Below are 22,919 nucleotides of genomic sequence, written 5' to 3'. Positions count from 1 at the left end.
ATTTCCGGTGACTTCCGTTCTCACTGCTGCGAGTAGATGGCATTGCTGGTCCAGGTTATTATAAGAAGTCCGTGGTGCTAATGCCCGGCTTGATTCCCGCAAACAAAATTCAAACAGCTTGCCAAGTTTCGGAGATAATGGTAAAGGCGATTTCCATTAGCGGCGATATTATGACGATAACTTTTTTTCTAAGAAGAATTTCCAAAATCGGAGATGGTTACTGCCTGCGCGTGGCCTTTCTGCATATACATGGCAAGTTTCACGAAGATCCGATGAAAACTCTGGGTTGTGAAACAAAAAAAAAAAGTCAAAAAATAGGAATGACGCCATAAAAATTGATATGACGTCATAGTGATGTATCATATGTGCGGTAATTCATCTCTGCTAATGCCCTCTTCGATTCCCGCAAACAGAATTCAAAAAGTTTGCCTAGTTTGAGATAATTTTTTAGTCGATTCCATTAGCGGAGATATTTTGATGTCATAACTTTTTTTCTCCAGAGGAATTTTCAAAATCGGAGATGGTTACTGTCTGCGCAGGGTATTTTTACATATATATGCCAAGTTTCAGGAAGTTTCGATGAAAACTGTAGGCTGTGAAACAAAAAAGTCCACAAGAAGAAGATGAAGAACAACAACATGAGTAAGACTTAGAGATCCTCCACGAGGATCTAAAAACATGCAACCAACACACACAGGCACGCACACGATTTGACCATGTGTTTTCTCACTTTTTTCCCCTTATATTTCACCCACAGTCCGTGTGAAACCCACAGCAGGTTAATTGGCATTTCAAGGAGATGGGTGTGTGCCAGGCATCTGCCTGAGGGATGGCCAGACGGAGACCCCTGGAGTACCTGCAGAAAGTGGACGCAGCGACGTGCTGCTCGGGCGCATGCCCCCATACTTCACCCGACGTGACCTGGCCTGTGTGAAAGCTTCGAGAGTAACGTTGCTGGCTTGAGACCACGACTCGGAACATTTTGGGCACACGATGCATCGGATTTTTGGATTCGTCGAGTGTCGTTTCAACCCAGAACAGCAGCGTGAAAAGAGAATGTGCACTCAGTACGGAAGTGAATCCAGCTTGGCTGGATGAGCAGTGTGGTACAGCAAAGTGGAGCTGTGCCATTGGCTGTCACCCATCAGGCCCCTTTTCTTGCAGTTGTCATTAATAAGGGAACGGGAGGAGGGAGGGGTCAGATTGTGAGTTCAAGGGGCCCAGAGAGTGTCGAGAAGTTGCGAGACAGTGAAGTCACAGACTCAAACCACTCTCATTTCACCTTTGTGTCACTCAAGTGTGTTATGTGCATCAGGTGAAGACTGAAGGCATTGTTGGAATATTAGCATACATTGTTTGTGGTATTATATGTGTAAAATTTGTGTTGAATCCATTGTACACATCCATCTATAACTGTGCATGGTGATTTTAAATGGAATACATTTAAAGGTTGAATATCAAGTAACCGTTTCTTCTTGTGATTCATTTGCCAATTTCATTGACAAACGAATTGGTGGCTTCATCACCTCCACAAGGTTAATCCAATGGGTACATGTAGCACATGATAATTGTTATTAGCTCCTCCATAAACCTTGAATCACTGTAAAAAAAAAAAAAAAAATTAAGATTGGGCTCTTGAGTTATCCTTGCAACAGGGTACCTTCGGAACAAGTTTATGACAAGTATTCATTGACTCGTATTTCCATCCCAAGTCCAGATCAGCCATGTGTTTAAAAGACAAAACAACAACATGAGTAAGACTTAGAGATCCTCCACGAGGATCTAAAAACCAAACTGGGAAGCACCAAGAAAGACAAATCCTGTACTTTTGTTTTCTTGTTCTCTTATATGTAACTGGTAGCATCATTGGAAAGGGTTGTCGGATGTAACACAGGCTGGGGTACCAAAACTGGCAGAGGTGCGTAGTGTTGGTACAGGTATGTAGCGCAAGCCGAGGTAAGCAGCGTAGGCTGGGTTTACAGTGCAGGCATTTATGTTGCACAGGTATGTAGTGCAGGGATGGGTACGTAGTGCAGAGCATGACATTCACTGAAAATGCTTCAAGTTCTGTAACTGATATGCTTTGGTTCAACAGGAATCTTGTTCCCTCTTTCAAATGACAAACGGTTTATTAATATTTTAAATGATTTCATTATGCAGTTGTGATTCGACAAAAGTCCTGGGGTTGTAGTGTAAATGAAGAACAAACAGATTGCATATCGATGTGTATGGGACAACATAAAATAAACAAATTTACATGAGCATTAATCTACTTAAGAAATGTATATGTGCTCGGAGGCATCTATTTTTACATAGCACTTTGGGGGTGGATGATTGAGGAAAAAAAGTTGACAGTTGAGGAGTGAGGGGATGGGTGGGATGGAACAGGTGGGCATCGAAATGAGGTAAAGAGGGTGCAAAATGTCATCCTTTTTGCATACTAATAAATCCACAGCCCCTGATAAAAAAAGAGGACGTTTGAAGCAAGTGCACAGGTGCGAACAACATTTTTTTTTTTTTTAAGAAGAAATTAGCCGAGAACGTTGAAAAGCCAAACACTGTTGATTCTGCATGAACAACACAGATGGATTATTTGCAGGTGGAATAACCAAGGGAAGATTTATTTTCTGATAGTCACTGAAAACATGTTCAAAACATTTGTGTGAATATTCCATGTGCGCTAGTTTCAATCAATTCTTATACCTCTTCGTCCGACTGCTGCCTTTTTGAGTCTCCGGCTCCTTGTCCATGCAACGAGACTCGGTCTCTTCACACTAGGGAGAGGCATTGTACCAAGGATCCAATTATTGACACCATGACTGCCACTGCCAAGTTGAATGAACATCTACAGCTGAGAGATCAAGTTATCATTTGATACAAGTGATGTCACAGTGACATCACTCTTCATTGTCAACTTTTTCACCTGGACAATTGTCTAAGCTCTCAGAACTTAACAATATATATATATATATATATATATATATATATATATATATATATATATATATATATATATATATATATATATATATATTTTGCTCAATGCATGTCAAAGGATGAATGTGAAATAAAGAAAATAATTCATGGAAACGACGGTAAGGAATATTACCATGTCGAGCAGAATTTCAACTTTGAGCCGAAGAAGGTTGTTTTCTTGCACCAGGCGGCGATTTTGCTTCTTTAACCGTTGAACCTCACGCGTTGAGCCATCCACACTGCTACCCATCGCCTCATTCACCCAGCGTCCTTCTTTGAAGCGAAACTGCTGTGTGGCGATCACCAATTCAGGAGGCCCATACTCAAGGCCAAACTCTGTGGCACGGGCTGCAAAATCCAACTAAAAATGACAATAACGTATTATTCGATAATCATGAAGGATGGAAAATAATAATAATAATAATAATAATTCGAGCTTAAAGGCACTTGAATCATCCACCCAAAACTTGTGATTTTATCCACAATGGAGGAGATCAAATTTACGAAGCTCTCATACGAGCCTTGACAGTGTATACAAAAAAAACAAAAAAAAAAACAGTGAAAGCACCGTGTTATGGTGAACACCATCATTGACTATGCAGGAGGGAGTTGTGGGGGGGGGGGGTTAATCATTCTCATAGAACAGATATAAATGTGTGGAATAGCATGGTCAGTGTACGAGTAGTTCGCCCATCTTGATACAATAACTCAGGACACGTCACCTTGAGGATTGTCTTGTTTGAATGTGCATCATACAAGGGATGGTGCGTGGTAATAATTAGGGATTATGGTGAAGGAATTGTACGTACAACACCTTTGTAAACATCTACCGGGGATGCCAGGAGACAGTGCAAGAGAGAGAGGGGTGAAGCTACGAATGCCTCCAAGAGGTGGAGCGTTGCCTGAGGAAGAGAGGGGAGGAGCCAAATCGTGTGGGTTCAGTGTGAGAGGGAGGAGGAAGAGAGAGTTCTGAGGAGAACCGATTGGAAGGATCGAAAATTCTGGAGAGAATAGTCTTTGGGGAGGAAAGGAAAGCTGGGGTCTCTGAGGCGGCCTCGTGGAGGAGATCGTCCTGCTTGCCTGTCTTCGCCCTGTACTCATTTCGTCGGCCTGGTGCCTTCGTTATCCTCATCGCCTGTTCGTCTCCCCATCGTCTGCTCGCCGCATCATTGCCTGCTCATCTACCAGCAGCTGAAGCCACCTGGTTTTTGTCCTTTTCCCGTCTGTGATCGAATCTGGAGGGTGGTGCCTCAGATTTCTTTGGATTCACTTTTACCTCATTGTATATCATGAATTATTTATCAATTGCATTCCCTTCCTTCCCTCCTAACTCACAGTCATCTCCTCCGTCATGATTCCACCATTCCCTGGTTCTTTTTATTTGTTTGTGGTTCAGGGAATAAACCCATTGGTTTTACAAAGGCGTGCGTATAGTCTGCCATAATTTGGAACATCTCTACAGAAGTTAAAAACCATCCTGTACATTGTGGGATTTTAACCTCTCGCCGCAACGAGCTCAACGTTCGTCGAGCCATTGACGCGATATTGGTTTCGCACGAGTGAGTTTTTTTCGAACCCCTGATTCTGACATTGGTGTCAGAAGTGCAGATTTTTGAACCTTCCAAAATTATAATGAATTGGTGTTGGGAGAGCGTAAGGGGATCACGTTACAAATTAAAAAAAAAAACACAATTTTTTGGAATTTCCAAAGTGCATGGGAAGAAAACCGCTGCACAAAATTTTGCATGCGCAGGATATGGCGGTACGAGGAAGCAGCGAGGTTGAAGGAAGTGAGTCGACGGTAGGGGCTCGTGCAGAGGGTAGGGCAAGAACCTCCCTCATTCCTGAACGATCAAGCCAGGAAGCAGTTGTGATGTCCATCCAGGCCATATGTGAGCAATTAACACAAATGAATAAACTGAATGAGAAAATGGATGAGACCTCATGGATGTCGATGACACCTGACCTGACCTGAAGTGATCTGACATCACCTAACAAAGGACAAAACCATTGCTAACAAGGATGTGAAACATGAAAAATATTATCTTTAAAGCTAACTTCCTGAAATTCCAAACCAATGACAAACAAATGTAGCACACAGTTAATCCACAACTCGTGACATCAATCCTCTTCCATTGGTATACACTGACAACAATGGCTGGAATATCTCTGTCTGCAGAGTTCAATTTCAACATAAATGCTTACCATTGAGGCAAGATTTATTTCCGTCCTCACCGTGTGGAGGTTTGACAGTGATGCCGCTTTCCTCGGCGGCGTTTTCTTTGGACTGAATGAGTTTCCAAACAATGGCATTGCGGTGTGATAGTACACCCGGAAGCACACGACAATAAACACCTGGTGAAGGAAGCATTGGAAAAGGAATGAACAAGCAGAGACTTGAGTAAAAATAATCACATATAATGATATTAACTGGAACGGTACTCGAGAGAGCGCATACCTCCGCCAAGCTGAACAGCTTACGTTTAATCAGCCGAAATAACAAATCTAATTGGCTTGTTCTAGTCACCTAACAACTCATCCACTAAGTTTTGTTATAATCTTTCTAAAACTTTTTCAGATATCATGTTATGTATCGTTTTTTGGTCCTTTCTCTCAATTTTGAAGAATCACTTGAAAAAATAAAAATTCTCATCTCTGGATCCAGACCCGAATCTTCACCAAAATTGAATCAACTGGTCCTCGTCATACACCCGACCTGTCCACCAAGTTTTGTCCGAATCCATCCATAACCTTTTGAAATATCCTGCTCACAGAAAGACAAACTGACAGGAGTGAAAACACCTTTGGTGGACCGTTTTTACAGCCATTTTCCCCTGCTGTGCAGGGGTTTGGCTTTTTCTTGAGGCAATGTTTTATGGCCGGATGCCCTTCCTGACGCCAACCCTGGTCGCCTCTTACGACACACAGGGATATGGTATACCTATTCTAACCGGGGCATACACCGGGACCAGTACACTGGTACTCACTTCGCCGACCTCAGATGGATGACAGGCTGAGTCAACCCCCTGGTGTTAATTCAGCAGCCAACGGGGCTTGAACTCAGGACCCTGGGATCCTAACCACTAAGCCAACACCAGGCTTGGTGGCAGAGGTAATAATAATAATACAAATAAAATATTCCTCAATTATTTTTTGCACGGGAGGCATACAATGTAAGAAGTACAAACTCTCCTTTTGTGCAACAAAGAGATAATCAACACCAACATTGTTCAAATCGACATCAGTGGATTACAGTTCCTCCACACCTATCAATATACAGTTAATATCATTTGCTCGATTCCACCAACTTGATGTCAGCACGAAACAAACATCACGTGACCATCTCAGACCATCTAAATGTGTGATTAAGATTGAGCCAGTGCAGCCCTGGCAAATATCTTGAAAAGGTGATGTGTGAGTGTCTTTGCAGAATGCCAAGCATGAAAAAAAAACCAACAATACAGGTATCAAGGCTTTTGGAAGAGCAGCACAACAGGGGACAGTGGATAAACAGAAAAGATGTGGCAGAAGGGAAATGGTGGGAGAACAACGAACAGGTGCAGAAGAGCACGAGAAGGGTGGAAACGGGGTCTCAGCGGGTGCGTGGATATGGGAGAGACCATGAGGTGGTGGTGCACAGCAGACTTGAAAATAATAAAGGGATAGAAACTCATGAAAAAAATCACTTGCACCTTGTGCAAGTTCATGTGTCATTTCACTTGCACACAGTAATTTTTACTTGCACATTAAAAATTAGGTGTTTTATATTTTATTTTTTTAAGATTGTGTGAATTTTGCATTGTATATCAAATTTAATATATTTCTAGAGTCAAGTATAAAGAATTATGCCAAGTTTATAAAAAAACATTTTTACTGGTTGAGATTCGCTGATAGTCAAATGGCATATTTCAAAATCGTTTTGCATGATATAATATACATGATGTAATATGAAATACATAATTACCTAGTCAATATGTTATATTCAATAAAATTCAAGACTGGAGCATTTGTGTTCTGTATTTTTTAACTTGTTTAAACATGCAAACAAAAACCAATCGTATACAAGTACCGAGATACATTGGAGATGGAGGGGGTTACGTGCAGTGAGACTACAGGGATATCGGCATCACAATACAATTGTAACTTAGGGATCTCAAGTCAATATGTTTTATGCTGGCTTTGGCTCTTGCCATTTCTTGACATTATGAGCTAGTAATAAATCATATCCTTATAGTTTCAAAACCATAAAAATGTTCTAATATCTAACAAGCAAGCCAGTGAATTCTACACATTCAAATTACAATGATTTATTATACCTGAGTAAATAACTGTATGAACATGATAAATTAAATAAGTCTTGTAGCCTTGACATTGTGTAAGACTGTATCTCTGACAGTTTCTTCAAATAATATTAACTGACTAGTAGTAAAATGTCAACAAAATATAACAAATACTAGAAAATCAAGCTTCCAAATAATCTCAGGAGTGTCCTTTTCATCATTCCATAACTCCTGATAAGTTTGATTTGGAATGTCCACAGTGCAATACCAAATTAATAACTAATGTCTAATATTATCTACTGCTATCTAATGCATCAAATTAAACATCATGAACATCAGTTTCAAACTTTGGTTAATGTACTAGGCTACATCATACTAGCTAAAATAAACACAGACTAGCCTATGCGAAGTAAAAGTAGCACCTTCATTCATTCTACAATGTAGGTTCCCAGGATGTCACAGTCTCAAAATGTTCGAGTGAGACTAGTCATTAGAAAGCTCATTTTTATCTACTTAATTAGTGTTCGGAAGACATAATACTGGTCAAAATGATTTATTTGGCTAGTTAATATCTGCAAACTAGTCACAGTAATGTTTTGCCATCTATGAAAGGAAACATTCATTACATTGTTTTCTCAAGACTTTTCCAAATTTCCATGGCTTGATTTTTTTGAGTCACTCATTAAATGTGGCCAGTAAATCAGTCCAACGGATTCAATTACATTCACTCAGGATCACTCTGAGTTTGTTGATTCTCAGCATCTTCCTCACTATCATTCTCTGAATCATCCTCTGGAGTAGAAAGTGCAGCCTGGGCAACCTTGGACATTGTGGAATGCCACCTTTGGAGACACTTCTTCCCACTAGTGTACCACATAGAGATACTTGGCACTGGGTCAAATGAATCCAAGTCCAGGGCACAGAGCTTAACCATCATCAGATCAGTCAATGTGGAACCTGAGAGATGTGAACGATGGTCATTTTTTATTCTCTGCATCAGAGAAAACCCTCGTTCAGCTTCAACAGTGCTGCTGGGAATGACCATGTAGATGCATAACAAGGCCAGAATGTTCTTCAGGGTTTGAACATCTTTACTTTTGTTCATTACAAGGAATGGTGACCACATTCTGAAGGTCATCATGCATGTCGGCTGATGCAGAATGCTCACAGTGAGCACGAGTTCAGTCATTTCATTTCTCAAAGTTGCCAGAGAACAATCATATCCTTTCTTGTCCAGCAAGGAACCATAATGTCCTTGAAGAACCTTAAGCTCCTCATCTCCATAAGTGGAATATTCTGCTTTGTCCACTGGCCAGCGTTTGGATTCAAACAGATGGCTGAATGACTTCAGCACTTGCTCTTGAAGAGTGTTGTCTATGTCTGTTACGTATTTCACTCCTTTGGCTGCATCACGTATAGCAAGTTCCAAACGATGAGCAGTGCAGTGAATTCCAATTAAGTGAGGAACATCCTCCTGCACTTGTTTCACCATTCCATTAAGCCTGCCAGTCATGACTGATGCATCATCAACAGTACAGCTAACAAGTCTGTCTCTCCAGTCTGGACAGTTTCCATCATCTTCAATACTATTAATAACAGCCTGCTTTTTTTACTCGTGGCATCACCACCAGCAAGTTTCTTGATTGCCAAAAACTTTGTCACAGGCTCACAAGTTTCATTCAGTGTTCTTGCATAAACCACTTCTCTGTTCATTAACCCCAGAATCTGATTATGAATCATTGAGTATACTGAAAAAGTCATTCCAATTCAACATCTCTGCAATTTCATTTCATAGGACTTCCGCAATATATTCAATGAAGTATTTAAACTGTTTTTCATTAGCATAGTTGCTACACAGGTTGGCATGAAAGTTTTTGTCTTGCAGTGCCAATAGGGGCTAAAAATGGGACAGTGGTAGTTCCTGTTGAGCTAAATATAAAGCTGTAACAAACTGGAATTTTCTTTTCTCCAACTCCTTTTCATCCATTTTCCTGAAGCCCTTCCCAATTTGAGTCTTAAATGCGGCAGCCCTCTTAGCGAAGTAAGCTTCACATGCCTTTTGGTGATTTGCTGCCTTTTCATGTGCCAGAACACTTGTATAGTGCAGTGTGCTGCAATCCAGGATGAAACTGCTTCCAGTGGTTCCACCACGTTTAGTCATACTGCTACCTCCACTTCGATTTTGATAAAGCTCAATGTAGTACTCACATGTCATGATTTTCATTTGTTTATCATATTTCAGCCACTGTCTTTCTGACCCATCAGGGTAGGTGTACCAGCTTTTTTGAAAGTGATATTCCTTAGCCTCCTTGACAGATTTGGCTTTCTTTGGAGGGCAAGTTTTTGTAGAGGAGTCACTTGACCCAGAAACAATGTCACTTTCAGGTATGTCTGTGTTCATGGTGTTAGGGGAACCAGTTCCAACAGAATCATTTTGAACCTCACAAGCACCATCAGCTTCTACAGATGGACTTTTGTGTTTATCATGTTTAGTGACAGATTGGCCACTTTTTTCTGATGTTGCAGAGTGCTTGAACTTGTATGCAAATAAACTTGCTTGACTTTCTTCGGAGGCATTTTGGGCAGTGTTCACCTGAAAATGAGTGAGAAGATTACTTTCAAGTCACTACATACAAAATGCAACTAAAAGAATGATGAAAAATTTTGCCTTTCCACAAAAAGTTAAATAAACATGAATAAATCGGAAAATATTAAAGATATCCAAGCATAGAGTTAACACAGCAAAAATTATTTTATAGCTTGTGATAGTAAATTTTATTACAATAATATTTTTCTGTTTTTAATTGGAATGCCTCAAAAATTCTTCCATTTATTTTATTCCAAGACATATTCAAAAATAAAATCTGAGTAATGTTTCAGGTGAATATTAACAAAAATCCCATTATAAATATTGGCCAATGCCTCCTATTAACCCCATTAGAAAACTTTATGAAATCCTCAAATGATTCTATCTTTTTTCGTCTAAGGCCTCAATTGGGATAACAATATAATTTATACTTTCACAGGAACATTGTTTAACAAAAGAAACTTACTTGGAAAGTATTTGTAGCCCATTTCCAGCTGCATTTTACAGAGTATTCAAGCCCAAGTCATGTTTTGGTTTGCTTCAGAAAGCATAGCCAGGATGTTGGTGGCGCTGCAAACTGCACTTCCTCCTTGGTTGAAGTGTCATTTTTTAACAAATATGTATGTAATTTAACCAAAATCTTATCACTATTCTGTCTCAAATCTATTGAGACATAATCTACTATATATTTGAAGCAAATGTTGCTTAAATTGCCTAGATTTGAAGTAAAGTAGTGAGCTACTTCTGTATGTAAAGTCCCCTGTGATTGGTCGACCTGAGTCAGTTTGACCAATCAGAGCTCCTGGTGTATAGTGGTTAGGCAGGACATGGGAGGGAGGTTTAAAATGGCTTCAGAGCTTCACTTGCACAAAGTGCAAGTGAATCAAAGGTATTACTTGCACTTACTTAATTTTACTTGCACTGTGCAACCACTTAAACATGAGTTTCTTTCACTGGAAATCCTGTCTGGAAGAGCTCGAGACAATGGAATGAGGTTCCACCAGCGATAAACTTAATGAGGGTTTGATAAAATGGAGGAAAGCGCAAAATGCAGACCTGGGGAGGGTAACAAGGAAAGGGTTTCTGACACAACGCATACAGTGACCTGGAGGTGCAGGGGGTGGGGAGAAGTTCCCTCTGGTGACCAAGAAACAGACCCCAGGATACCAATGGGGTGGAGGGCATTAAATTCTAGCGGCTCAAGGGGGCCAAGATGGGATGTAACAGCACCAGTCCACAGGTGGAGAGGCATTTTGCATTGACTCCGGGTGACGGCGTTGTATGCACCTTTATAAGCTGAGGACGGCAGAGGAAAGACTTAGCTCTGCTCAGCATGCTTGAATTCATTACCTGCCCAGAACAGGTTTTTGCTGATGGTGAGGCACAGGAGCTCAAGATTGTATGCCAACCAGTGCATGATACAGAAATAAATCAGGTGATTTGCCAACCGGTGCTGATGAAAAAACAAAGTGAAAACATGGGTTTTTACTCCAAGAAAAGACATTTTTTACAGGGACAAGGAGTTCTCCAGATCAAGAGTGGGATGCTGCCGTCGAGTGGTGCAGAACTACCCTGCACAGAGTGAAGTCATCTTTAATGCTTTTTCATGGAAGAGATTCCTGTGCCCAATCGAGCTGGCAGTTTCCTTGGGGCAGCAAATTACCACTCACCAAACCTCACAACCAACTACAGGTAACGAACGACCAGACTCGCACCGATCTCAGAAATTAGCTCGAAATGATTGCAAGGTTCGAGTTCAAATAAATTCCATCCGAGAAGGGAGAACTTAGGAGGAAACAGGAGTGGGTGGGGGAGGGAATGTGCATTACAAGGCTCGCAGTGGATGGAGAAATTCCGCCAAAATTGCGTACGTAATAAATATATAATCATGGACGTTTTAAGTCTCCATCAATCCTTTTATTCATGACGTTTTGTTTATCCACTTTTCATTTATTTCTCTTACTAGTCAGGTGGCCGAATGAAGGCAAGGTAAAATAGTTGTTTAGGTAATATTGTTGTGGGCCAGGGTTCGGTGGCGATAAACGACCACGAGGTGGAGCAGCGGAGTCGTCTCCCACCGTAAACCCGGAATTTAGGTCGTGACTCTCGGAGAAGTCCGAAAGGTCACGGGTCCCTTAGCGGACCGTGGTCGCCAATATTTCAACGGCGTGGGGTAGGATTAATTGCCTACTTTCAATATACCTAAATACCCACGTCGTCCAACTACCGGGGAAAACCACACCCTCGACCGACTTTGTCCGAATTGAGTCGCTATCACCGACTCGGATCCGGCGTGACCGAGTGGAAGTTACCAAAGTCGCGCCGGACCAAATTAACAATCCACGTCACGAACTGCCCTACCAATTCACAATACGCACCATGCTTGGCCAATGGAGGCAAGCACAGAAAACGAGATGGTACATTTAACAGGGGTTTATTTATAACAATAATCGGGAGGGAGACACAGAGCAGAGTTATCACTAATAAAAGGCAAGCAATGTACAATGAGCAAAAGCACTTAACAATCCTACTTAAAGACGGGGCCCACGGACACGCGCGCACACACAAGAAATGGACCCGTGGGTCTTTAGTCGGTCCTCAGCCCAGGAGAGAAAGGCGAGCTGGGGGAACAGAGCCGAGCAGGGTACCTGTCCCGCCCCGTGCGGTCACACCGACCCGAACCACTGGTGGGACTCGAACCCACGACCCGAAGTCAACGGTCCACGAACGACGCCGCTCAACCACGACCACCACTATCTCAGACCGCTCCAACCACCACACACGACCGTCTGCCACGTCGACAGACTGCTCAGAATCGCCACGATCCTCCTGTCTGCCATCCTCTCGTCTCCCACAACCACTCTGCCATCGCCACGATCACCCGGTCTCCCCAAAAACTGCTCCTCACAAGCATTCTACTCTTTTTTGTGGAAGGGGCCTCTTCTCCTCGCCACTCGCCTCCTGATTGGCCGGGGGGTTGTCGGAAGACTCGTGGCCGCCGTTGATTGGACGAGCTCACAGGTGGGCGGAGGGAACTTCACCCCTGCACGTGACACGATGCATGTTGGCGATGACGTTGTTGTTGTAGTTGGTGATGTAGAGTATGTAGTTGTTGAAGATGTAAAAAAAAAAAACTAACTATAAAATAACTCGTAGCGCACACACGAAATTCCCAATAGACAGAAGGAAGGATTCTAACTATAAACACGTACTTATCGAAATAACTGAACTGTGGGCACTCTGGCTGCTCGTGTGCGCACAAGGTTTCCAAATCCGTAATAATACGTCATGATATGAGTGTGAGGAGATAAAATGATTCACATGGAACTTTGGCGCACTGAGGAGGCCATTCGGTCCACCATGCCTACGTCACATCAACACGTGACACCATCACCCAATCACACGCAATCTTCCTCCTCGACCCGTCATGCCGATATCCCTGTAGTCTCACTGCACGTAACCCCCTCCATCTCCAATGTATCTCGGTACTTGTATACGATTCGATCCCAATTTAAACCGATCTCCTCTTTCTGCTGCCATTACCTTTCCAGACAGACCATTTTATGCTATGCATTGACGACCCTCTGACTGAATATCCCTGCCTTATTACAGCCCTGTCTCGTCTTCTTTTCTTTCAGGCTGCGGCTGTTGGTCCACTTGACGTGGAGAAAGAAAGCAGTGAACGGGCCGCGTGTCGATATGAATTTGTAAGTATTCGTCGAACTCACCGCAAATTGGTGTGTTAAAATTCACACAGGAACGATTACTTTATCCGCAGATTGTAACCACAATCCACAACAACGATCGGCCCAGTGACTGAAGCACTGTGTGTGTGAAAAAAGGCGGAAAGGAAAATGCGGGTTGCTAGGGGTAACCAAGAGCGTGCCGCCCGAGCCGACGTCCGCGGGGAGTCTTGGGCGTTAAAACGATAAACAAAGATTAGACGATCGTCTAATTTTGATCGCAATACTCGACTATAGGGATTTATTCATCACCAGGTGCGGGTTTAGACTTTCTTCTGAAAGGAACGTTTCGTGAAGTTCAATTGGTCCGAACGAGTCACGTGATGCATCCGCGCGCACGACGTTGTCGTTCACGTGACCTCGAATCGTCAATCAAGTGAAGGAACCTGTCGCGTTTGTAGTTTTTGTTTTGTGAACGAAACAACAAGTAATTAATTGGGGGCGTTGCTTCATATGAAATTCAGTAATTGCATTTTCTACAAGGAGAGTTTTATTTTGTGACCATCGATTCGCGATGGACGCAAATATGGCGAATAATTTCACCGCCACCATCCTCATAATTCCCTTGGAGTTGTCCATGCCATAAAAATTCACTGAGGTGAAATCCATTATTAGGTGTATGTGAACGTAATAAATAGACGTCTCCTTTTCGCTGAGATGAAGATGTGCCAGCAGAGTGGGGTTGTGAATTTTAAAAGATGGAAGAATGGGGGAAGGGAAGAAATGGAAGGAATAGGTGGAGAGATTATGAGAAGTAAGGGAGGGCCGGGAGCCGTGGTGGTGTTCGGGCTGTAAAACCCATGCAACCCCGAGGAAATTAGGGCACCCATGCGAGGAAACTAGGGCCCCCACGTGAGGTAACTAGGGCCCCCACGCTTAGCAACGAGGGCCCCCACGCAAGGAAACTCAGGCCCCCATGCGAGGTAACTAGGGCCCCCATGCGAGGCAACTAGGGCCCCCACGCGAAGCAACTAGGGCCCCCATGCGAGGCAACTAGGGCCCATGCGAGGCAACTAGGGCCCCCATGCGAGGCAACTAGGACCCCCACACGAGGAAACTAGGGCTCCCACACGAGACAACTCGGGCCCCCAGGTGAGGAAGTGAGGGCCCCCATGCGAGGAAACTTGGGCCCCTACGCGAGGAAACTTGGGCCCCCACACGAGGTAACTGGGGTCTCCACGCGAGGAAACTTGGGCCCCCACACGAGGCAACTAGGGTCCCCACACAAGGAAACTAGGGCCCCCACATGAGGTAACTGGGGCCCCCATGCGAGGAAACTCGGCCCCCATGCGAGGCGACGTGTCCCCATGCTAGGCAACTGGGGCCCCCACGTGAGGAAACTAGGGTCTCCACGCGAGGAAACTTGGGCCCCCACACGAGGCAACTAGGGTCCCCACACAAGGAAACTAGGGCCCCCACATGAGGTAACTGGGGCCCCCATGCGAGGAAACTCGGCCCCCATGCGAGGCGACGTGTCCCCATGCTAGGCAACTGGGGCCCCCACGTGAGGAAACTAGGGTCTCCACGCGAGGCAACTTGGGCCCCCACGCGAGGAAACTATGGTGCCACGCGAGGTAACTGGGGCAACCATGAGATGCAACTAGGGCCCCCACGCGAGGCAACTTGGGCCCCCACGCGAGGAAACTATGGCGCCACGCAAAGAAACTCAGGCCCCCACGCGGGTTGACTCAAGCTCCCATGCGAGGCAACTAGAGCCCCCACACGAGGCAACAATGGTCCCCACGTGACCGATCGTGGTACACAATACTTCAAGATGGGCTTCCCGTTGGTGGTGTGGGTCTCACTTTGCTGGCAAAACAAATCAATTTGTGAGTTGTGTTCAAAACAGCACAAAGTGGAACACTTCAAATCAAGGGGAAAAAATGTCACGTGATGAATTGGGGGCGGGGGGGGGGTTAACAAATGCAATAAGAATGACAATAAAATGTGGAAAATGTGTATTATGTCAATACAAAGCGACATTGTTGAACAAATCCACTCTACGATTCATTGTCCGATCAACAAAACAACCCCTCATAAGTAAATGGATTAACCTACTAAGGGTTTTTTTTTATTGTTTTTACCAGCAAAAATTTAAAGATGTTAATTTTATTTTGTTGAACACTTTTGTATTTTTTTGTGGGAAAATATTTCAACAAATAAAAGGCATTCCAATGGGAGGGAACTGTAGCCCCCTATTAGCGGATATATTCCTTCTTTATTGTGAGTTTTCATTTCTGCAGAAGTTGAAGGAGAAGAAGTTAGGCTTAGCTAAAATGTTACCTTTTGCAGGTCGTTATATAGATTATATTTGTGTGATTAATTTTCTGTCTTTTGATAAGCTGATTCATAGGATTTATCCAGAAAGTCTAATAGCAGATAAGAGTACTGGTGATGATCGTGTAGTCACATATTTGGATGTGTTTGTTAGAGTTGGAAATAATTGTTTTATTACAAATGTATATCATAATGTTGACTGTTTTAGTTTTCCTGTTGTCTTGTCTACGTTTCCATCTCGTAATGTACTGGTTAAGATAGGTTGCAATGTGTTTTCATCTCAGCTTTATAGATTTGCTCGAATTTGTTCTGTTGAGGATGATCTTCTGGTTCGTGCTAAGAAGATGTATTCCATCATGTTCGAGAGGGGGTTAATGTGCTAAGAGTTTGATTTGATCATGTGAGAAGGTTTTTAGATGTCATTGTAATCTTTTGTTTAAGTTTGGTTGGTTTTTGTGCAAACAGGTTCCCGAAGCATTGGAAGTTGTGTGAAATAAGAATAAGAAATAATTGGTAATATTTGTTTTTGTTTTTAAATTAATTTTTCTAACTTTTAATCTACCCCTGTTAACCAACCCCAAACCCACTTCCTTCAAATTCCCTACTTTCTGACCTAAAAGTCCGTGTGGTGTCCATCTTGTTTACCCTGTGTACCCCACCCCATCCCTCTCCCTTCCACGGATGTCCTCATGTCTCTGTTCCCCACTGTTTTGTCCTTCCCTCTCCCACCCCCTTGTCTCCTGCTCCCCTTGTTGTACGTTCTGTGTTTTAGCTCTTATATGAACCTCGACATTGTACACACACAATATATATGTATATATATCTTCTTCTTCTTCTTCTTCCTCTTTCGGCTTGCTCCCGTTAGGGGTCGCCACAGCGGACCAACCGTCTCCATTTCGCTCTATCCTCCACATCTTCCATTGACACTCCAACCACCCGCATGTCCGCCCTCACCGCATCCATGAACCTCTTCTTTGGCCTTCCTCTTCTCCTCCTGCCTGGCGGCTCCATCTTCAACATCCTTCTCCCGATATACTCCGTTTCCCTCCTGTGCACATGTCCAAACCATCTCAATCTCGCCTCTCTCACTTTGTCTCCAAACCGTCCTACCTGCGCTGTCCCTCTAATATACTCATTTCTTATCCTATCCATCCTCGTCACTCCCAACGAGAATCGCAGCATCTTTAACTCTGCCACCTCCAGCTCTGCTTCCTGTCTTTTTGTTAGCGCCACCGCCTCCAAACCATACAACATAGCTGGTCTCACTACCGTCTTGTATACTTTCCCCTTCACTCTTGCAGCTACCCTTCTGTCACAAATCACTCCTGCAACTCTTCTCCACCCACTCCATCCTGCCTGCACTCTCTTTTTCACTTCTCTCCCACACTCTCCGTTACTTTGGACAGTTGATCCCAAGTATTTAAACCAATCCACCTTCCCCACCTCAACTCCTTGCAACCGCACCATACCACCACCCTCCCTCTCATTTACGCACATGTACTCAGTCTTACTCCTACTGACTAACATTCCCCTTCTCTCCAGTGCGTACCTCCACCTCTCATGGCTCGATTCAGCCTGCTCCCTACTCTCCCTACAGATCATGATGTCATCCGCGAACATCATAGTCCATGGAGACTCCAGTCTGATCTCGTCCGTCAACCTGTCCATCACCATTGCAAACAGGAAAGGGCTCAGAGTCGATCCTTGGTGCAATCCCACTTTAACCTTAAACCGGTCCGTCATTCCTACCGCACACCTCACCGCTGTCACACTGTCCTCATACATATCCTGCACGATCCTCACATACTTCTCCACCACTCCCGACTTCCTCATACAATACCACAACTCCTCTCTTGGCACCCTATCATAAGCTTTCTCTAAATCCACAAACACACAATGTAACTCCTTCTGGCCTTCCCTATACTTCTCCATCAACATTCTCAAAGCAAACATCGCATCAGTGGTGCTCTTTCCTGGCATAAACCCATATTGCTGCTCACAGATCGTCACCTCTCCTCTCAACCGAGCTTCCACAACTCTTTCCCACAACTTCATGGTGTGGCTTAACAACTTTATCCCTCTGTAATTTCCACAGCTCTGCACATCACCCTTATTCTTGAAAATTGGAACCAGTACACTTAATCTCCACTCCTCCGGCATCCTCTCACTTTCCAAGACTTTATTAAACAATCTGGTTAACAACCCCACTGCCATCTCTCCTAAGCACTTCCATGCCTCCACTGGTATACCATCTGGGCCAACCGCCTTTCCACTTTTCATCTTCTTCATAGCAGTCCTCACTTCATCCTTACTGATCCACCCCACTTCCAGATTCACTATCTCCACCTCTTCCAACCTTCTCTCTCTCTCATTTTCTTCATTCATCAGCTCCTCAAAGTACTCCATCCACCTTCTCAACACACTCTCCTCGCTCGTCAGCACATTCCCATTTGCGTCCTTTATCACCCTAACCTGCAGCACATCCTTCCCAGCTCGGTCGCTCTGTCTTGCCAATCGGTATAAATCCTTTTCCCCTTCTTTTGTATCCAACTTCTCATACAGCTCGTCATATGCCTTTTCCTTGGCCTTTGCCACCTCTCTTTTTGCTTTTCGACGCCACTCCTTGTACTCCTGCCGACTTTCTTCATCTCTCTGACTATCCCACTTCTTTTTCGCCAACCCCTTCTTCCTTATACTTTCCTGTACTTCCTCATTCCACCACCAAGTCTCCTTATCTTCTTTCCTCTGTCCAGATGTCCAGATATATATATATATATATATATATATATATATATATATATATATATATATATATATATATATATATATATATATATACACATACATACATATATGTTGTCGTGGATTTCAGAATCGGATACAAGTAATGCACACAACATCCAGGTCTTCAGACAGTTATTTCCAGCAATGCATGTTCAGAATAGACCCATCCCCTTGTCTGGTGGGATTCTAACTCTTTGATGCATTTGATAAGGGTCGAGAACAGATTCCTTTTCTTTCTTATGGGATAACCTTTTCCTCTTTACGACACATTCATGACGTATGATTTTTTTTTGTCAGTTTTCATTTCTGCATGAGCGATATTCACCGTTCGTACACGCGATAGATAGCCGTTAGCCCAACAGAGACTCATTATATTTGCCTTCTATCAAGACACATTGGCTTGGAAATACACAATTTATTTACACATTTTATTTTGTTTATCATTTTCACTTTGGACTTACAGAACATTTGCATAAACACACCGCGGGCTTTTCTGGAACAGTTCATTCTGACGGTCAAACATGGCTGTGGTCTGGGATGATTTACCCACTTTTTTCCATCAACGTTCAACAGCCATTTTCTGTCATCGACGTTTGACATCCACCTTTTTCTATCGGCGATTTACACCCCGCTCAGCAGCTCTCTGGATGCTGGCTGGCTCTTCTTCGTATCGGGCTGAACAAAGAGGTGATAATTACCCGTTGACGTTTTGTGAGAGCTGCATGTTTTGCTCAGTTGTTCAGGCAAATGGTTGCTTTCCGTCGTTCGTCCAGCACCCCAAACATGGCATCGTAAGGCAGGCCTGTGTTAATTGGGAGTTGCATCTTGTTCGATGGTCAGGAGAGAATGACCACGAGAATGGACGGTTGGAGGTCGCATGCAGCGATGCGCCAATAGGCAAGTTGAATTAAAGGCCTCCTTAACATTCATATGTCATTTCTAAAGTCCCGTATTAGATAATAATTTCTCCTGTTGATGGAACCACATTCCAGAGGTTGTTCTCCTGTCTCTTCCACTGAGGAGTCTCGGGTTTCATTCAAGCATTGCAGCTCCATCTCTTGTCATCCACAGTTCTGAACCATTATCTTTATTACCCCCATTAACCTTTCCTGATCCAAACATTTTACTCAGTAGTTTCAGTGTTTCCTCTCTCTTCCCCCCAACACCCCATCCCTCTTTTACTGTTTATTCATTCCCTTGATGTCTGTTCCACTGTCAGTTCTACCTCGCTCTTCTGTAAGCCTCGCTCCCATAAATTAAAAACATAGGGGCAATACCCCTGGGTGCTCACCTGGTAGTGGCTGGATAAGAAAACCAGGGAACCACTGGAAGGCATGGGTGACCCACAAAATATGTAATGGAGAAGAAAATAAATACCTATGAAATTTTTCTTAATGCCATGAACAAACTTTAGTACATCACGGGTGTTGAAGGTTGTGGTCAAGTTTCATCAAAATTGTGTGTGTGATCTTGGAGGATGGAAATACATATTTTGTGGGGCAACCCCTCCCCTCCCCCAGTAGACACCATTAGACCCCGATTAAAAAAAAAAATTTGAATGTCGAGAACAAACTTTAGTACATCATTGGTGATGAAGGTTGTGGTCAAGTTTCATCGGAATTGTGTGTGCAGTTGCTGAGAAGAAAGCAAATACCTATTCGGGAGGGTTGGGGGGGAGGGGGAGAGGGGGTGTGGGCAACCCCTCGTCGACCTTCTTAGACCCCAAAATGTTTTTTCTTCATTTTTTTTTAATGATGTGAACAAACTTTGGTCCATACCTTGTGATGAAGGTTGTGGTCAAGTTTCATTGAAATTGTGTTGTTTAATTTCAGAGAAGAAGTTGCGAATGTCTGTGGACAGACTGACGGACGGACGGTGCGTTATCCCATAAACTCCCTGGAACTACATTCCAGGTGAGCTAAAAAGGAAAAAGCTCCATGGGATTAATTACCTGTGTATTATGGATCTTGCTTAAGTTTAGACCACTTTCGCAACACTGCGGGTTTTATATTTGTACAGCCTCACTGACAGCAACACGTTTTTTGTGGTGGCCAAGGCAAATTGCTTGGAAAAAACATTGAACATTTTTGATTTTCGTGAAATCTGAAATATCAACATTTATAACTTTCAGTCGGTTTAAAGTACGATACCTGCAATTACCGAATCGTTGTTGCTCTGAGGTTATTGCCTTCCTGACGGACTGGTTGGTGCAAGTGGTCCCATGTAAATGCACATTCTAATTGCTGAACATGTGAAGTTTGTCATAACTGGATAAAGGTACCATTGTATTCTGTGTTGACAAAAAAAACATCGAAATTTCAAAATATGGTTGGGAGTGAGCTGCTGAGAAGTAAACTGGACAACCCAATATGGTGCAAATTCAGAGAAAAAATGAGTTCAAAGTTCAGGTTCCCATTGAAAATCCCTTTCAATTTAGTGCACTTAACTCTATTTGCCCCAGGATGTTGGATAGCCTGTTTACTTCTCAGGGCTCAAGTAATGAGGAGGTAAGACACAATAAGCTTATAGCAATGGTATTGATCAAACTTGCTTCTTGATATCAAAGAATGGAGAACAGGTTTTGTTCTGTTGTTGAGAGTCACATTGCTTGCAACATGATACCTCAGAACAGCTTTGGAGGAGGATTAGTAATATTTTAGGCTGGGATCAAAATGTGATCAAACTCAGCCATGCATCCTGGAAGGGAAAGTCACAGGATAGGCCTATCTTGATAATATTGTAATGGTCATCTGGTTGCTCCAGTTGGCCAGTTATGTTGAAACGACTGTCGAGGGCAGGTGAGTCAACAGTTCCGGGTCGGATCATGGCCCTTTATCTCCGTCACCATAACTGTTGGAACCACTGAACCAGCCAAGCTCTACGCTGATAGGTGACCATGTGACCAATCTAATAAGGCCGAGCAAACCTTGGTCACACGATGCGATCTTCTCCAGTAGCCAGTCAACCCTTCACAGTGATTACCAGAACCACCAGATGAAACCACCATGACAAACTGAATTCACCCGAGACCAAAATCAGGTTTAATGGCAAATGGCAAGGGAGGGAATAAAAGGAAGCAAAGCACAATGGATGATTAAACCAACCATTATAATCCCTTTACCCACTCCACTACTGATATATGTGCTCACAAACCAACGATGAATGGCAGATTCTTAATTAATCAAACTGATCTGGGCCAACATTCTTATCACAAGAGAGAGACTGAGGGAATGACAAGACAAAAATACTTCGGCTGTGGCCAGCGAGACACAGCAGGAACCAATGCAAGGTGGCAGAAATGGTGGTCAGAGCGGAGTCCGACGTTAGGTCTGAGAGGGGCGGCGTGGCTGCCTGGATGGAGGTTGGTATTGCGCCATAGCTTTGCAGATTGTTTGCAGCCTCTCTGCTGTTGGACCCAGGCATCTGCTCGGGTCATCTTGATGCTACGCCCCTTCATCACCTTGAACTCGCACCTTCATCGGTGATGCGCCTCACATCTTGCTTACCATTGTTCCCAGTGAGTGGGGCAAACCCCTCCCCACTATCCCCCCCCCCCACCCGACCTGCTATGGTCCCTTGGCAAGGATGATGTTTCCCACCTGAAGTTTGGCGTTGCAGCCTGCAGAATGCTAAAAAGGTGATTTCATGACTTATAGCAGAGGATAAAAACATTAAATATAGGCTCACAGGGATGAGTATTTTTAGACATAAACATGAGGGTGGGTTTGGCATCTACAGTATCTAAATGTAATAGCGATACATATCTGATATCACAATTAATTGCTTCTACGCTTATCCTAAACACTTGATAAGGAAATAACTATGCTCCAAGTCATTGCAGAGCTTGTATTTCCATTCCTCCACAAACTGGGTGCCAACCAGACCAGACAGCAATGAGGTTGAAGCTGCGTTGAGGCAAGGCATGATCGACTTGATGTGGAGGTGATTCTGCTACAGTTGTCCTCCCTCTCTGATCCTCCTTTCTCTTTTGTCTCTTTACGTTCACACATCCACACTTTTATAGCGGCAGACCATAGCACACCCACCGGACTAAATAAATGCCACCCCATCAGTATCGCTCTGCAGGCCCTGAACAATTTGTGAGCCATGGGATAGCCTTTTTAATGAATAGAATAAAAATAACAGCAGGTGGGGAAGAAGTATATGAGATCTGCAAGACACATGGCTTCCACTGTGTACTCATTATGAACTGATCCACAACACTTTATTGAGCTGTTCGCACTTTATTGCATTCAGGATTTATGAACCCCT

General features: G+C 43.5%; 2 protein-coding genes across 8 annotated transcripts in view; one reads left to right on the top strand and one right to left on the bottom strand.

Annotated features, from left to right (window-relative positions):
- Positions 1-2,110: 2,110 nt before the first annotated feature.
- CBY1 (chibby 1, beta catenin antagonist) lies at positions 2,111-13,833 on the bottom strand. 7 transcript variants are annotated; one of them, XM_085899071.1, is made up of 4 exons: positions 13,572-13,739; positions 5,212-5,331; positions 3,110-3,337; positions 2,111-2,774 (listed from the first exon to the last, which is right to left on the bottom strand). In XM_085899071.1, exons 2-4 carry the CDS (start codon positions 5,287-5,289, stop codon positions 2,691-2,693), a joined length of 390 nt encoding a protein of 129 aa, XP_085755197.1. In that variant the 5' UTR covers positions 5,290-5,331; positions 13,572-13,739; the 3' UTR covers positions 2,111-2,690. The 7 variants fall into 7 exon arrangements, with proteins under 7 accessions (XP_085755197.1, XP_085755192.1, XP_085755196.1 ...); XM_085899066.1 differs by having other exon boundaries at positions 5,182-5,331; positions 13,572-13,730; XM_085899070.1 differs by lacking the exon at positions 13,572-13,739 and adding an exon at positions 13,387-13,405 and having other exon boundaries at positions 5,182-5,331.
- The window catches only part of LOC147018938 (uncharacterized), a 193,418-nt gene continuing 183,743 nt past the window's right edge, over positions 13,245-22,919 (top strand). The window contains exons 1-3 of the mRNA XM_085899075.1: positions 13,245-13,328; positions 13,482-13,550; positions 20,480-20,560. Of these exons, the coding sequence (XP_085755201.1) occupies positions 13,543-13,550; positions 20,480-20,560 (89 nt within the window). The 5' untranslated portion in view covers positions 13,245-13,328; positions 13,482-13,542. The remainder of the gene's footprint in view (positions 13,329-13,481; positions 13,551-20,479; positions 20,561-22,919) is intronic.

This window comes from Eptatretus burgeri, chromosome 10 (genome assembly GCF_056783735.1).
Source record: "Eptatretus burgeri isolate ZD-2024b chromosome 10, Ebu_testis_v1, whole genome shotgun sequence".
Lineage (NCBI taxonomy): Eukaryota > Metazoa > Chordata > Myxini > Myxiniformes > Myxinidae > Eptatretus > Eptatretus burgeri.
The sequence above is the reverse complement of the archived record's forward strand: the minus strand, read 5'-3'. Positions and strand labels throughout refer to the sequence as shown.

Bases quoted from the DNA above. Each gene is read 5' to 3' on its own strand.
- CBY1 (XM_085899065.1), bottom strand. From the start codon at position 8,769: ATGACTGGCAGGCTTAATGGAATGGTGAAACAAGTGCAGGAGGATGTT.